Source organism: Odocoileus virginianus, chromosome 9 (assembly GCF_023699985.2).
Source record: "Odocoileus virginianus isolate 20LAN1187 ecotype Illinois chromosome 9, Ovbor_1.2, whole genome shotgun sequence".
NCBI classification, from domain to species: Eukaryota; Metazoa; Chordata; class Mammalia; order Artiodactyla; family Cervidae; genus Odocoileus; species Odocoileus virginianus.
In genome coordinates this window covers 27,145,429-27,163,118 of record NC_069682.1, presented here as the reverse complement: position 1 = coordinate 27,163,118, position 17,690 = coordinate 27,145,429, and the positions used below count along the sequence as shown (strand labels likewise).

The 17,690-nt window shown below is 41.3% G+C and overlaps 1 protein-coding gene and 1 long non-coding RNA gene across 3 annotated transcripts in view; one reads left to right on the top strand and one right to left on the bottom strand.

The window, feature by feature from the left end:
* FAM171A1 (family with sequence similarity 171 member A1) overlaps window positions 1-17,690 on the top strand; it is a 124,535-nt gene that overhangs the window by 92,431 nt on the left and 14,414 nt on the right. Inside the window, exon 5 of the mRNA XM_020881260.2 lies at window positions 2,998-3,174. Within this exon, the coding sequence (XP_020736919.2) occupies window positions 2,998-3,174 (177 nt within the window). The remainder of the gene's footprint in view (window positions 1-2,997; window positions 3,175-17,690) is intronic.
* Window positions 3,134-13,896, bottom strand: LOC139036594 (uncharacterized). Of its 2 annotated transcripts, XR_011489411.1 has the most exons (4): window positions 13,594-13,891; window positions 13,370-13,443; window positions 5,036-5,170; window positions 3,134-3,480 (listed from the first exon to the last, which is right to left on the bottom strand). It is a non-coding gene; the product is annotated as an uncharacterized lncRNA (long non-coding RNA). The 2 variants fall into 2 exon arrangements; XR_011489412.1 differs by lacking the exon at window positions 3,134-3,480 and having other exon boundaries at window positions 5,003-5,170; window positions 13,594-13,896.

Below are 17,690 nucleotides of genomic sequence, written 5' to 3'. Positions count from 1 at the left end.
AATAACTGGCCAGTTGACCTAGGAAGAATCAGTCCTCCTCCCAGGAAAGGCAGCCACCAGCGTGGTGTCCATTTAGCACCCCAGCAACCCATCAACTGGGGCTTCTCTTCTGCCCCACCTTTGCCTTCTGTTTTATAAAATGCATCAAAGAGGTTTCAACTTAGTGTAAGAGCCTGGACCACACTAATCCCTGTGAGATGGCAGGTTATCAGTAGAATTCAAGGAAGTAAACAGAAACCATAAATGTGACTGGAGAATGACTGGCTTCCCTGGTGTGTCCTAAGGGGAGTTGTTTAAACCCGCCTCCACTTTGAAGGGGTTTCCAGAATTGTAGGGACTCAGCCACATGGAGCTTTCAGTTGCTTCCTCATTCTTTCTTCGCTGTGCATCCTCACAGCCTCATGCTTCCCCTGTGGTTGCTAAGAAAGCCCAGACCTGCTCTGTGATGGTCTCAAGGATTTTTAAGAAATTACTTCTGCTGGCAACTCCAGGAAGACAGAGAGGAGTCAATAATATGACTAATGTGCAAAGCCATACAGAACCTTGGATGCTATCTGGGCAAAACCCCTTTGTTCTAAGTGATGAGTCGGCGGCCTTGTAGCTTGGCCCTGGGGTCCTGCTTCTGCTTGTCTTTATTGGAATGTGATGGGGGTCAGGTAACATCAAGATAGAACATCAAGAAGGAGAGAGTCCTTGGATACAGAACGAAGTGTTTTGTAAGGAGTTGCAGTCTCCTAAGAAGGGCTGGAAGGTAAACAGTGTAGCCCTTCAAAGCATGAGTGGTTCCAGAATAAAGAAAATGGGAGGGTCGAGAGTCCTTTGGAAGGGATGGAGTAGAAGCACTGAGAGAGGAGAGAGCCCTCAAGAAAGCAGATATAATTGCCTGTCATGTCTTTGAACAGAGAACTTTCTAAAGAACGTTAAATCACATGCACCTAGTAGTACACAAATATGCCTCTTTCTTCAGTGCTGTTCATACTTCAGAATGTTTGTAGTACAGTTCGTTTCTTTCTCCAAATTCATAAGAAAGCATCTAGTCCAACCTCCTTAGTCTTGCAGCTCAGAGCAACAGACGCCAGAAGAGTGAAGTCAGTTGCAGAAGGCCACATAATTAGTTGGTGGCGGATCTGGTACTGGGACTCAGGCTTCCTGGGCCAGGGATATGCAAGATTATAGGAAATGAAGACTCAAAAGGGGATGAGTGGGGACAACGGGGATGCCATTTTTAAGAATCAAAAGGCAGTGTTAAGTGGAAGGAAAGGATAGAAGGTGAGAGGGGAGTACTTTTCTACTCTACCTGCTGCTTCCAGGAGTAGACTTCCTGCCTGGCGTTTTAATGAAAGAAGCAGCCTTGGGGACTTCCCTGGTGGTCCAGTGGTTAAAACTTCATCTTCCAGTGCAGGGGGTGTGGGTTCAATCCCTGATCGGGGAGCTAAGATCCCACATGCCTCATGGCCAAAAAGCCAAACAAAAAAAAAGGCAATTAAAAAAAAAACCAGAAGCAATATTGTAACAAATTCAATAAAGACTTTTAAAATGGTCCACATTAAAAAAAAAAAAACTTTTTAATTTTTTTTTTTTTTTTAAAGAAGCAGCATTACCTGACTGAAAACGTTATCTGTAAGTTGCTTATATAAAGTCAGGTCACGTAATCTCTCTTTAAGTCCTGTCTCATCTGGAGAGTTCAGCAGAGCCTAGAGAGATCTGGCTTTGCTTCTGTGTCGCCTTTGGGCCTCCGTCCACAGGATGTTGTGACAAAAAAGATGGTGAATTCTGGGTTTTGGTTCTCTTCAGCCTACAATGAAGTGGTCAGGTTAAAAGATTTCAGAACTTGAATCTATGCTTCCGATGTGGGCCTTTTGACGAAATCCTCATTTCCATCACTTTTTCTTCTTGGTAAACAGAGATGGATGTGAATCATAAAAGGTAGTGCTAACATTAGCTGTATAGAAATTGCTCTGCAAAGAGGTTAGCTACCACTGGTTGTTGAAACTCTCAAATTCACTAGATTTAAATGTTTACATTTAGTCCTAACTGGAGGTTTGCATTAACTCAGGTAGTTAATTGATAAGTAGATAGGTATATAAGGAGCTTAAATAAGAAATCATATAAATTATGTTCTAATGTAGCTTAAATTTTTCTGTCAGTGTGTTTTCATTGTATTCAAGGGAAGATTTTAAATTATGACCGAATACATTTTGTATGATATATTATATTTCACTGGAGAAAAATTCTTCTCAAATGGATCCCTTAAGTGTATAAATATAATACCACTTTCATAAGCATTCCCCAATTTATCTGTAAAGTAGATAGTCATTAAACCATTGGCTTGGAGAAAAGGCCTCTAATGTAGAATAATTGGTATATTAAATTCCTTTTAAACAGATCAAAATAACAATGGCAACCAAAATAACTCATAAATATTTCAAGTGCAAGTTTTCAATAGTGTCCTTTTAGTAGAAGTTAATATTCTGAAGTACTCCTTGAAGAAATTCATTCTTTTTTTTTTTTAATTTTTTAAAAGCAGTCTCTGATTTAAAACATTTGGTTCCACTGTGGTGATCAGCCAAGTAATTAACATGTGTATAGGGCTCGCTTTGTAGAGAAGTTGATTTCAGGGTTTCACACACATACCTTCCCTTCCAATACAGACAGTCCCCCTTCCCTTTTGAAACTCCTTATGGAAGCACAGGACAGTGGTTAGAATGGACAGACCTGAACTTGGATCCCAGCCCTACCACACACTAATGTTATCTATGCGCCTGTTTCCATGACTTCCATCTCTGAGCCTCAGTTTGTTTATGTGTAAAATGGGGATTTTACCTACTTTAGGACTTCATGGTGAGGATTGTGCATGTAAGATACTGAATGCAGTCCCTGGTTTGTAGGAGGCCCACTCCTCGTAGATGTTAGCCGTTACATTTTTCTGTAAACAGTTTCTGCAGCCCCACCTGGGTCCTGTGTGTGCATGTGATGGAGACTGCCTCTTGCTTCCAGGAAACAGCACCAGGTACGACCTAACCCCCGTCACAGCCGTCAGCGTCCACTTGCTCAGCAGCGATGGAACCCCGGTACTGGTGGAAGGCCCCATTTACGTCACCGTGCCCCTGGCCGCACAGAGCAGTCTGAGGCACAATGCCTACGTCACGGCGTGGCGGTTTGACCAAAAACTGGGTAAGCAAACTCCCGTGCCAGTAATCGGCTAGTGGACGACTTCATTACTGTTCGATTTCCCTTTTAAGAAGCCTGTGCTAGCCTCTTTTCCTTGAAGTTATTGAATGCTGCTGCTCACAGCACTTTGCATGGTTTCTGGTGGGTAAGGCTTACACCTTTTTTTTTTTTTTCACACTTAAGCTAATTTGCTTGAGAAGAATCTTTAAAGGTATTAGACTTGAATTGCCTCTCCTAATCTTTTATCCTTTAATTCTTTAGAAGATCCCATAATCTCTCTTGGTCTTATGGTTTTCTTTTTTCTGTGTTCTGAAAAAGGAAGAAAACATTGCCAATATTATACAAAAAAAGGAACTAAAAATCACCTAGAGAAACCCACTAATCATATTTTGGATTACAAGCAGACTTCGCTTTATTGCACTTTGCAGATACTGCATTTTTTACAAATTGAACATTTGTTGCAACCATGTGTTGTCAGATGATGGTAGGCATTTTTCACAATAAAGTATTTTTTAATTTAAATAGGTACATTAGCTTTGAGGGGCATAATGCTGTTGCATACTTAATTGAGTAAAGTAGAGTGTAACAGAACTTTTAACACACTGGGAAACCAAAATTTCTTGTGACTCTCTTTATTGTGATGCTTAATATAGTGCAGTAGGCCTGGATCTGAACCCACAGTATCTTGGAAAGGAGCCTGCATTTCCTTCCAGCCATTGCACTATGCGTGTGTATATTGGTTATCTTTTGCGGCATAACAGACGGCCCTAAAACTCAGCAGCTTTAAACAACAGTGAACGTCACCGTTTCGGGGAGTCAGGATCTCCGAGTCAAGAACCCAGGCACAACCGAGCCAGGTGGTTCTGAGTCAGGTCTTGAGCAAGGTTGCAGTCAGACTGTCAGCCAGCTCATCTCAAGATCCAGCAGGGGCTGCCAATGTGCTTTCAGGCATCAGTCCCTCACTGGCTGGTGGCCAGAGGCTTCAATGCCTTGCCACGTGGGCATCCCTACAGGGCCACTCACAGCCTGACAGGTTGGTCCCACTGAGCTGTGGAGCACGTGACCCAAGAGAAAGTGACAACAAGACATGCAAGATTTCAAGCGGCTCAGTGGTAAAGAATCCACCTGCCAGTGCAGGAGGCATGGGTTCGATCCCTGGGTGAGGAAGATATGGAGAAGGGCATGGCAACCCACTCCAGTATTCTTGCCTGGGAAATCCCATGGACAGAGGAGCCTGATGAGCTGCAGCCCATGGGGTCACAAAAGAGTCAGACACAACTTAACAACTAAACAATAACAACAACAAACAAAGGGGCAAAGAGCAAAATGAAAGTCACCATTAGGTGACTTAGGTCTTTTGTCACCAGAGGTCAAAGTGGCCTCTTCTTCCTTCTTTCCATATGCTGGTGGTCACAGAGCCCAGTGCTATTCCAATACAGAGAACACCACGCAGGTGTATGAACAGCAGGTGTAGGCATCATCGGCCCTCTTAGAGGCCGCCTTCCAAAAATACACATTTAACATGAAGGGGATTATATGCTATGTACTGTTCTATAACTTGCCTTTAAAAAGCATTTGTTATCATGAACATCTTTCCCTGGCATTATTATTCCATAGCAACAGTTATTCTGCAATGTCAATATTAATATTGCATAGTATCCCCCTGTGTATTTATGTCATAATTCAGTTGCTCGATCTCCTACGATTAAGAAAAAACATTACTATTCTTACCAGTGCTGGGATAAATGTCTTTGAAGTTAAATCTTTGTATATGGCCATGATTATTTCCTTAGGATAAAATTTTAAAAGAAGAATTGCTGACTTCAAAAAGTAAAAAATTCTAATGCTTTTAATATGTAGTTACCACTTTTCCTCCAGAAAGTTTTACAGTTGACATTTGTAGTAAGATTACAGGAAGGAGTACATGCTTGTGTTGAGGATTTTGACAGCACATTGGACCTTATACCCCATTGGTTTCTCAATCCCATGAAAGTAAAACCTGAAAAGACAAGTTTTCAGATAACGTAATTCAGAGTTTTAAATTGTTAGGCCATACATACAAATTATTGGGAGATTTTTGGTATCAAATGTATTTTCAAAGACACCTAATTCTTTGAGTAGTCAAATTCTAGTTCTAGGAATTTATATTTGGAATTAAATGCTTGTTGGGCTTTCTGGAGTTTGCAGGGGTTGTGGTTTGTTTTATGTTGGTTTTGTTTCATTTTCCAAACAATTACTAACAGACTGCGTAATTATTTGTGTTGAATTCCATGGCTTTACCAGATGCACCAAACTTGACATTGTTAGAAGGATCATCCTGACACGTGGACATGTGGTGCTGGGTCACGTGTTCCTGGTCAGGATGTAAGGAGTCCTGGGCTCCCATGAGAAAGCGATTTGAGGGAACCCCTGAGGGAGATAGGAATTCTGAAGGGAGGAAAGGATGTGGATGATGAAGCAGGGAGAGAAAGTAGGAGAGGGGAAAGCTTGCGTTTTGCCTCCTGAAGCCCTGGATCTGCCTTTTGGGAACTGAGGCCCACCTCAGGCCAATCACCTGTCCTGTTTCCTCACTTGCACAGTATGCATTTTGGCTGAGGCTCTTAGTCCCTGTATGTTCTCCTTCTCACCATTGTCCACCCAGGTTGGTCCCCAGGTTGGCTCCTGGGTTGGTCCCCTGGAGCATGTCACGGCAGTGCTCCAAAGTAGGGTGTGTGGTTAAGAGCAAGGACTCTGAGGCACAATGGATTAGAATTTCAATTCTGCTCGCTATTGGCTGTGTGATCCTGGCCAAGTTACATAACCTCTCTGTGCCATAGTTTTCTCAACTGTGAGATGGGAATAATAATAGTACCTAATGTTATGGAGAGTGTGTTTATTTGTCAGAGTACTCTAGAGAAACAGAACCAATAGGATGTGGGTGGGTGGGTGGGTATGTTATGTGTGTGCTGGTGTGTGTATGTGTGTCTGTGTGACGGAGAGAAATTTCTTTTATGAAACTGGCTGATACACTTGAAGAGGCTGGCAAGTTCAAAATCTGAAGGATGGGCTGGCAGACTGGAGACCCAGAGAAACACTAATGTTGCAGTTTGAGTCCAAAAGGCCATATGCTGGCAGAATTTCCTCTTGCTTGGAGGAGGTCCACCTTTTTCTTAAGGCCTTCAACTAATTAGATGAGGCCCACCTACAGGAAGCATAATCTACTCAATCAATTGATTTAAATCTACTGACTTAAATGTTAATTTCATCTTAAAAATACCTTCACAGCAACCTCCAGGCATGCTTGATCAAATATTTGAGTGCTGTGACCTACTTCAGTTGACACATTAAGTTAACCTCCCCAGGGAATAATGAGTTAGTATTTGTAAGAAGTGTAGTTCAGTGCCTGGTACATAGTACACCTTAAGAGTTTATTCAATAAACAAAGATAAGGATTTCTTTACCACTCTGCAGAAGGGTTTCTCGAACCATAACATCTAGACCACTTTTTTCCAGATTCTTGTTAGCTCAGTTTTAATTTATTTACATATTTGACTGTGTTGGGTCTTAGTTACATCATGAAGTATTCTTGTGTTGTGTGGGATTTCTCACTGTGGCACACAGACTCTGGTTTCCGCGAATGGGCTCAGCAGTTAGGGGCACGGGCGCAGTAGTTTCTCCACGGCATTTGGGATCCTAGTTCCCTGACCAGAGACCGAACTTGCATCCTCTGCATTGCAAGGCAGGTTCTCAACCACTGGACCACCAGAGAAGTCCTAGTTAGCCCAGATTTCTTGAAGGATTGTTGTCCACATGCTGCTCTCACTTCTCACTCACTTCAATCCTACTTCTGTCTCCCATTCTCCTGAAACCACAGTCGTGATACTCAGCAGCAGCTGCCTGATTATGGAATCAAGTGACCTCTTCATCCCATTCATGTCTCTGAAGCATTAGAGGGTTTCTTTTCTCTAGACAGGAAGGCCCACCTCCCCCGGCTCTCTGACTCGGTGTCTCCTAGGGCCCTCCTTTCCTGCCATATGGGCTCTGCCCTGGGCCCAGCTCCTAATTCACTTTATATGCAGTCACTGGGGCTGCATCCACCAACTTCTCATACTCGCCCAGCCACCCATGCACCCAAGTCTGCTCTCTGATCTGTGTTCCTGACTGTCTATTAGACATCTGTCTTTAGATATCCTACAGGAAACTCAGATTCATGTGCCTATAACAAACAGTCACGCTTTTGCCTTTACGCCTGTTCATTTCTGTGTCTCCTCTCTTTGTTAAGGGTACCATCTACCAGTAGAAACCTCAGAGTTACCCCCCATTAATTCTTTTCTTAAAATATTTATTTATTTAGTTTTTATTTATTTGGCTGTTCCAAGTCTTAGTTGCAGCATGCAGAATCTTCTTTGCAGCATGTGGGATCTAGCTCCCTGACCAGGAGATCAAACCAGGCCCCCCTGCATTGAGAACCCAGAGGGATGTTCTCCCCAACTCCATTTATTCTTTTGCCTCACCTCCCTGCACCACTGGCAGCCATGTCTGGTCCTTTGCAAGGTCGTGCTGATGTCAGATCAGCATTTCTTCAACCGACCCTCTTATCTCCTCCGTTAACCTCTGCCTGGGTACAGACTCTGCCTTTCTGGCCAGTTCCTGCAGCTGTCTGCCTGTCTGCCACTCTCCTTCCCTCTACCAGGGCTTCTGGGTTGCCACTTGGCTTGTCTGTCAGAGCCACAGACGCTTTGCCACGTGAGAACATCTCAGAGCTACTCATCATGAGGTTGTCCACGCTCATTAGCACAGCACACAGATATCTTCAGAGCTGCCCCCGCCCAGCTCTCCAGCTCACTTCCAGCCACTGTCTCCTGCACACCCTGCCTTGTTCCCACACCAAATTGTTTGCTCTTGCCTGGATGTAGCTGCGTCTCCCTCATCACTTGTCACATTGCATGATTGCATGAGCAGAGTCTCTCCTCTCAAATTATATTCTCCGTCCTCCAACCAGTAATTTGGTCCCTCCTAAGCATATTGTCCATTTAGCAGTGGCACTAGAAGTCTTTAAGAACATGGCATTACAGTGTCTCAGTCATTGTCCATGTCCTCATCTGAGTCTTCCTTATCTCTGAATCTTCATGATCCAGAATAGTCCCTGGCACTTTCAAGACACCCAGCTAAAATGTTTGCTGAATGAATGAATCAGATGAGGAACATTTAGATATTTTAAGATTCAGAGCAGTTTAAGATATTATAACATTGGTAATAAAGATGATTCTATACATAGAATTTACCTTTACATATCTACCTATCTTTATCTATATATGTTTAGATCTCTATCTATATGTTTAAAGAATGATGCTTTGAGTGGTTGTCTGGAGAGACAGTTGTATTGCATTTTCTCCAATCTATCCCTGCTGCTATGCTTCTTCTGCTCCTTCCTGCCTCTTCATTTTTGAATGGATGTATTTGAATATAGATAAATAAGGCTGGGGTATAAAAGGCTGTATTCCTAATACAGTGATGCTTTCACTAGGGAGTCATACACAGATTCATCATAACAATATGACACAGGTCTGTAGAGGCAGCATCCTTGCTCTCATTAGTTTATTTTGTATAGAGATCACAAATATCAAAAGCTTATTTAAATTTTTTTTTCTTTGATATCTGTGGTAGACTGAAAAATTGCCCCCTCCCCCAAAAAGCTCCACATCCTAACCCCTGGATCCTGTGAATATGACTTTATATGGTACAGGGACTTTGCCGATGTGATTCAGTTAAGAATCTTGAGATGGGGAAATTCTCCTGGATTATCCTCATGGATCCACTGTAATCACAACAGTCCTATACGCAAGATGCAGGAGGAATCAGAATCAGAGATGTCGACATAATGATGGAAGCAGAAATTGGAGGGATGCACTTTGAAAATGGAGAAAGGGACCACAAGCCAAGGAACAGAGACAGCCCTGAGAAGCTGGAAACAAGGCACTGAAATGGATTCTTCCTTCAGTCTCCAGAAAGAACCAGCCCTACTGATCCTCTGACTTAAGCCCAGTGAAACCCATTTCAGGCTTCTGATCTCTAGAAATAAGAGAATACCCACTTGTGTCATTTTAAGCCCCTAAGTTTGTGGTTGTTTATTACAGGAGCAAAAGGAAATTAATACACTGTAGAAATCAGTGAAAACAAAGAAATGTGCATTGTCATGAAGCCTCTAAAAAGTAAGTTATCCAATTCTCTACTTCCTCTCTGGAAATAATCTTGATGGCATTGAGCCTTTTGTCATTGAGAATCTTCATTGTATGGTTGATCTAGTTCCACCGAAATGGTCTTTTTAACTTAGCATATACAGTGAAAACTGAAACTGTCGAATTCCAGGCTCCAACAGATTGTTTGAAAAGGCAACATTTGGAAAGTCATTCAAAAATGATCAAATGAACTAGAACAAGTTTTCTGAAAACTTTGTCTTTAAGACTGGATGGACGTTTCAACTTTAACTTACTAAGCTCAATGCTGCTGCTAAGTCACTTCAGTCGTGTCCGACTCTGTGCGAGCACATAGACGGCAGCCCACCAGGCTCCCCCGTCCCTGGGATTCTCCAGGCAAGAACACTGGAGTGGGTTGCCATTTCCTTCTCCAGCTCATGAAAGTGAGAAGTGAAAGTGAAGTCGCTCAGTCTTGTCCAACTCTTAGTGACCCCATGGACTGCAGCCTACTGTTCCTTTGTCCATGGGATTTTCCAGGCAAGAGTACTGGAGTCGGCAGGGGGTGGGGGGTGGGGGTGCCATTGCCTTCTCCGTACTAAGCTCAGTAGAAGCCTACATATTTCATAAGGATGTTTCTACTATTATATATAATTCATAATATCATTATTTAAGTAGAAATTAAATTATTGCAGTTAAATAAAAAGTTCCAAGAGTATTATAAGATCAGGGGAAAAAATAGGAACACATCTTAAGCATGTAGCACTATTTACTAATTATCTACTATTTATGATTAATTCAAATACAATTATCATTTCAAACCATTTTAACACTTTAATTGATCTACTTTTTAGGTAAATCAAAGTACTTCAATTTCAAGGTGCTTAACAGCCAGAAATAGTAACTTGTGAATCCATTAAGAATTTCTCACTTAAGTAAGGGTCAACAAACTATGGCCTGAAAGCTTTGAATGGTTTTTACACTTTTAAATGCTTGAAGAAAGAATCAAAAGAGGAGTATCTAATGACACATGAAAATTATATGAAATCTAAGCATCCCTGAATAAAATTCTATTGAGTGCTATGGACTGAATGTTTGTGTTCTCCCCAAATTCATATGTTAGAATCCTAATGCCCAAAGTGATGATGGTATTAGCCAGGTAGGGCCTTTGGAGGTCATGAGGTCATGAGGGTGCAGCCCCCATGAATGGGATTAGTCACCTTATGAAAGGGGCCCCTTTATGAAGAGGGCTCCCTTGAGTCTTCCACATGTGAGGACACAGCATGTGAGGACACAATGAGAAGGCACCATCTGTAAACCAATGAAACCAGCTCTCACCAGACACTGAATCAGCCAGCACCTTGATCTTGGACTTGGCATCCTCCAGAATGAAGACGCGCGTTTCTGTTGTTCATAAGCCATCCAGTTAATTTTGTTACAGCAGCCCAAGTGGAGTAAGACATGAGAACACAGCCATGCCTATTTGTTCATGTGTGGTCTGTGAGAGCTTCTCCTGCACCAACGAGTTGTTCCCACAAAGTGAAAAAGTATTTGCTATCTGGACTGTTAGAGAAAAAGTTTGTGACCCCTGATCTAAGATGCGTTCCACAGGGGAGCTCTTACCACTTATTATTAAAATGCAAGTGTATTCTCCATCTGCAGGGCCAAACAAGGTGCCTGATTCAGTCAGTCTGTACTTCCTGTTATCCAGGCAGCCTTCCAGCACTTTACTCCGAATGGCAGCTGATGCTTAGTAATAGCACCTTGGTTATAGAGCAATATACACTTTAATGCTAATTCAGTTACTTCCATTTCTGACTGCTGGATAACTGAAAGTTTACTCATGAGAGAAACATAGAGGTACCTACTTTCTTTTTCTTTTTTTTTTAGATTCCACATATAAGTGATATAATATAATTTGTCCTTGTCTCACTTACTTGGCCTTAGTATGATAATCTCTAGGTCCTTCCATGTTGCTTCAAATGGAATTATTTCATTCTTTTTTATGGCCAAATAATATTCTGTTGTATATTTGAACTACATCTTCTTTATCCATTCATCTGTTGTTGGGCATCTAGGTTGCTTCCAAATCTTGGCTATTGTGAATAACATTGGGATCCATATATTTTTTCAAATTACGATTTTCTCTGGATATATGTCTAGGAGTAGGAATGCTGGATCATGTGGTAGCTCTATTTTTAGTTTTTTAAGGAACCTCCATACTGTTCTCTATAGTGGCTGCACCAACTTACATTTCCACCAACAGTGTGGGAAGGTTCCCTTTTCTCCACATGCTCTCCAGCATATATTAGAGATACCCCCTTCCCAATACCATTAGAGTGGATTAGATTTTGTGCTACTGTTTTTCACAGTTTTCTTTTTCTTGAGTGACTGCTGGGGTTTTTTTTTTTTTTTGCGGGGGTTGTTTGGTTGGTTGGTTGGTTGGTTGGTTGGTTGGTTTTGTTTTGGAACTGGCAAAGAATTTCCCATTAAGAAAATTATCATCTCCATATTTTAACCCACATGTTCATCCAAGGGTGACCTAATAGAGTAATAGTCTCTTAGAACAGAAGTAAAGTTGGATTTTGTTTAAAATGTTACAGCAATATGAATTGGCTTATAGTGGTGTGGACTCTCAGGAAAAAAGATTTTTTTTTAAAAAGCCTGACTTGCATGCATTAGAGTCAAAACTTCTGCCGCATTTCCTGGCAGTGCCGATTTTGCTGCAGCTGCCGTGTTAAAATGTCATTTGATTTGCGGTACAAGGTAGGGCCTCTGTTCAGCGAGTGTAAGTCTTTTCCTTTGACGAATTAGCAGATTTCTTAAACTCATGATCTTCTGATGATGCTGTCTCTTTTGCAAAGCAGTATAGTGCCAGGACCTGGGGCTTGAGTATGCAAGTGTGTCTGAGGGGATGGGATAAAGTGACCTCATCAGGAATGTTCAGGGGCCAGTTTTACCTTTGAAAGAAGCTGCTTTTCTTCCCCAGTAGGGCAAATGCAGTTTTGTCGGTCATGGTGAATGCATCTTAGCCAAGGCTTTTAGGACAGTAAAAGATGGTGTGCCGGCTCATTTTTACAGCATTTCCTCTCTTTAGCCCGAAACTGGGACAGCAGATGGCTGCCCCATGTCCCAGGTGGTCAGCCTGCAATCTGATTCGATGCCTTGGGGAACGGTCACTTATGAATAAGCAAACCAGGTCAGTGGTTTGAATTGAAAGTGACCAACTGACCTTGTGTGGCTGAGAAATCATGATTTAAGATTCTCTCTATGATAAGTTGCTGCTGTTTCATAATAACTTGGGTTACTTGGTTTGAATACTCTCATTCTAATGAGGTGACAAAAATCAAAGCAGATTCCAAGTGAAGCTACATTGCAGAATCCAGTTTTAACTGCCTTCCCAGAACATAGCCTGCAGAGCAGTGTGCGTTGCTATAGAAATGCTGGTTACTGAACCAGCTTCTTTTCACGTATGGCGCATACGTATCAGGCATTCAGCGATACTTGCTCATAATTGGCCAGTAGTGGGTTCATCTCTGCATAGATGGTGAGCTTTACTGTTGATGCTGTTGCTTATCGAACTAGCCCTTTTAGGTAAGTCATGGCCAGCCTATCCCTGACAACGGAGCTTGATTTAAAGTACAGATCTAGGATTTTGTTACATTTCATTGTTTTTCAAGGGGAGAAAGGGATGGGAGTTCTTAAAACACTATATTCTGTTTGTCACTTTAAGAAAATGAAAATAGTATTACTGTATTCTGTATATACCATGAGCCATGCATCTTACATAGCAGGTGACAAATTGCCAGACAGGTGTAGTGACTGAATGACAAGAATGAGCCATAGGGCATTGTGTGGGCAAAAGTTAGAACAAAAGAAAGGAATTGATGTTTCTAAAAGTTAAGTATGTATTTACATCTGTGATGTTAACTTTAGAACCATGCATATCATCTTTATAATTTTTTATTCCAAAAAGACCAGACTCAATAGTTAAGGGAATTAAGCAAAGAAAGAAGCAAACTTACCTGCTGAAGTACAATGTCAGTATATCCTTCAGAAAGATCATCTGAAATGGGTCTTCTCACAATGAAGGTGATCTCTTAGAAACAAAGAAATAATTCTCAGGAAAAGAGTCCCTGTGTTCTGAGATGTAATGTGCACATGTGTACTTCAGTTTTTAAAAAATTTCCCATACCAGTGAATCAGACTTCCCTTAGATATATAGTGGGGGAAGAAAAAGATAATTCACCTGCAGAGAAAGCTAATTGAAGTGAAGTAACAGAAAAGAACCGTTAAAAGTGTAGGACTTAAACTTAATCTGGATTAATGATGCCAGTCCAGCAAAAACTTAGGCCGGAGACCTCAGCTGCCAGGTGGCCAGCAAACTGTGACCTGCTTTGGAGACACAGATTGGTGTCTTTTGGCTGCTCCAGACTATCAGCATCACAGTGGGGATGTTCCAACCCTGTTGCCCAAGTGGAACGGAGTCTGGCCGTGGAACACATACACTGCCCACGGGGAGACCGAATGCTGAGTGATCTCAGAACATGGACATTTGTTTCCTGATGTTGCCTAGCAACTCAAAAAACACTCTTGTACTATCAGTCCATTCCTAAAAATTGTTAAGCCCTTTGTGTTTGTAGCCACCCCCTCCCCCCAACAACAACAAAAAAAAAAAAAAAAAAGAGAAAGTTTAGAAAATAATACCATCACTTTAGCTATATTGTAGCCATATACAGCTCAGATCCACTTCTGTTTCAAAATCCTATCCTTAGAGACTCAATTTTCCTAAAGGGTCCAGTTTTTATAGGAGAACTTTTCATGCTGTTGTTGAATGGGAACAATTTTTGGCAAGTTTTACAAATGATGGCTGCCCACTTTGTGGCCTCAGAGTGTATAGATCAGTATGTTCCTCCTAAAAGAAAATGTCTTATGTTGTAGTCAACTCTTAATTACCACTTATAGAATAGTTACTCTGTGGATTATCTGTGGCAGGTGTATATTCTCCCCACTACCTGGGATCCTCAGAACCTTCTTGCTTTGCTGTCCTTTGGCCTGGATTTGAAGCACTGCATCTATTAATAATATACTCGTTCTGAGATCGGCCTGGGTGGAAAATAATTAGGAAGGCAAAGCTGCCATCATTTATTTTAAAGCCAAGTATTTTTTAAAAAATAGCTTCTGTTTTCAGTGGTCTCCACTGAAATGAGAAATTAAGAAGTAAAATTCTTTTGATAGATCAGGAATTGCACTGGTTGTACAGCCATTTGGCAGAGTATATAGAATACAGGCAGGCTGTAGCCCAGCAATTGAGACAGCTTGGATGTAAACACTGCCTCCTCTGGATCTTGAGCAGGTTCATTAACCTCTCAGGGCCTCAGTTTTCTCATCTATAAAATGGGAATAATATTTATCATTCCCATCTCATAAAATTGTTGAGAATGGAGAGCACTTACAGTGGTGCATAGTACTGAGTAAGGTGTTCCAAAAGTATTAATCATTATTATAATCATCATTGTTCTAATTCAGCCCATATTTAGTTTGTGCATTTTGTGTAAATCATGATATAAGGGAGACAGACAAGACATACAAGTACAGTGAAGCCTTAGTATCTTTAAATTGAATACCCAGGACTTCCCTGGTGCTCCAGTGGTTAAGAATCCACCTGTCAGTGCAAGAGACATGGGTTCAATCCATGCATTACAACTTGCCATTTCAAATAAGCGGTTTGAAATACACCTAAATTGGAGGGGAAGAAATATAGGACCGTTTGGAGAAAGTATATATTTTTTTGGTCTACTCCTTCTCAGCTGAGCTTATTCATTAGTAAAACAGGTAGGATCATAAACCAACATTTTTCGTCACTGTTTTCATAGCAACCCTACATTCTTTCTTAATCAGAAAGAAGCTGAGATTCAGCACAGGGAAGTACCTGGTACACATGTATGTTATCCTAGGAATGGAGAAGGGGAGATTCAAAACACAATTTCCTTCAGACTTTAAATCCTCTTCCTGTTCTAGAATATCAGATTTTGGTGCATTCCTGCTTCTATGCCAAGACTTAATGTGGCTTAACAGAATAATGGACTGGATCTGGGGATGCAGAACAACAATCCATTCCCAGATGTTTTGTTTGGCCCATACAGTTGATTTGGGGGCATTTATTTGTTTGTTTTGTTTTAATTTGCTGCCAACATTTAAATATTGAAAGATTTCCTAGGGAATTCTGTTCTTGGCTTCTCTTTTAAAAAATTGAACAATTCACTCATTATAGCAAATAGATAGTGAACTACTTCTTTGTGCCAGATTTTACTCTGTTCTAGGCTTTTTGCGGAAAAAAATGCAACCATGAAATTAAAAGATGCTCACTCTTTGGAAGAAAAGTTCTGACCAACCTAGACAGCATGTTAAAAAGCAAAGACATTACTTTGCCAACAAAGGTCTGTCTAGTCAAGGCTATGGTTTTTCCAGTAGCCATGTATAGATGTGAGAGTTGGACTATAAAGAAAGCTGAGTGCCGGAGAATTGATGCTTTTGAACTGTGGTGTTGGAAATGACTCTTGAGAGTCCCTTGAACTGCAAGGAGATCCAACCAGTCCATCCTAAAGGAAATCAGTCCTGTATATTCATTGGAAGGACTGATGCTGAAGCTGAAACTCCAATACTTTGGCCACCTGATGCGAAGAACTGACTCATTTGAAAAGACCCTGATGCTGGAAACGATTGAAGATGGGAGGAGAAGGGGACAACAGAGGATGAGGTGGTTGGGTGGCATCACCAACTCAATGGATATGAGTTTGAGTAAACTCCAGGAGTTAGTGATGGACAGGGAGGCCTGGCGTGCTGCAGTCCATGGGGTCGCAAAGAGTCCGACATGACTGAGCAACTGAACTGAACTGAACTGAATGACAGAACAAGTCAAGGAAGGCACCTGTAATTATGAAGTTTTGGTTCTGAGTGGAGGAGACAGACAATGAACCGGTTTACTTTATTGGCATTAAGTAAGTGCTGTAGGACAATTGAATTTAAGCAAGGTGATGTCAGGGAGAATGATTGGCTGGACAGAGGCTTTGGAGGAGTGCTATTTGAGCTGAGATGCCAGAGACACATAGGAACCTAACATGGGACTGTCTTGGGGGGCAAGAACATTCTGGGCAGAAAAAAAATGGTCAACACAAAGGTCCCCAGATTGGAGCCAATTTAGCCACACCTACAGCAGCCTGTTCATTCAGAGGCCCTGAGCCTTCATGCACTGCAGCCTATGGAGTGAACTAGATGTGTGTCAACTTCCAATCAGTCGTCTGACAAGTGACTAGATTATTCATGAAATATATTAGAAATATTTCTGAAGTTGCTTCAAGTACTGGCCACCCAGTTGACGAACCCCAGCAACATTGTAGGAAATGGTTCTAGGGTTTTCTGAAAGAATCACCACACCCACAAAAGTACAAATAATGTGGAGCTTTGCTACTCAAAGAGTGATCCTTGGACAGGGAGTTTATTCAGACTCCAAACCTCATGATTTGCTCCAGATCCACTGAATCAGAATCTGCGTTTGAACAAGATCTTCCTTATACCAAGATCTTGAACAAAGCTCTGGTTGAGAGCATCTTACCACATCTGTCCAGATGCTTGTCACCTCACTGTCTTCTGCCACCTTCTTTTTGAATGAGTCTCCTAATGCTGAAGATGAGTGACCATGCCTCCTAAATCCTGGACTGTGTACCTCACCCAGCCCCATCTAACATATAATTGCAAGATGAATGTTAGATTTAGTGGGTAATGAACAAAATTCCTCTCCATATGGGCTTAATTAGCCTCCACTCTGATAGTACTTTCTGGGAATTTATATATACCTATTGTAAATTGAAAATTCTCTCATTAAATTTTATTAATGCTATTATGCTTGCTAATATTCCTGGCTACCTATTTAAGGCATGCACTTTGTCTAGCCCTCCCTGCCAGAAGCTTTACGGTTTCCCATTACTGCTCTCTCCTAAAATTTGTTTCAGTAAGCCTTGTGATCACTCAGCTAAAGTTTAAAGGAGAAAAAAAAACCAGTTGCTTGGATCAAATTTATTTTTAAGAATCTATTCATAAAAATTTGCCCTAAAAATACTCAGGGAACATGTTATAGCTGAATACAGATGCACTTCTTGTTTTAATTTCTAATCATTCATTATACCTGTGATTTTATGCTTTGAACAGAAGGTCGTTGGTTATAGCGAGTTGCCGTTAATTTTATTCTTCTTTAAACTGGTCCCAAAATGTACTTGCCTGAAGCCATAGGAATCCAACCATCTGTATATGACTTTCACTCTTCAGTTCCATTGCTTTCAACTAACA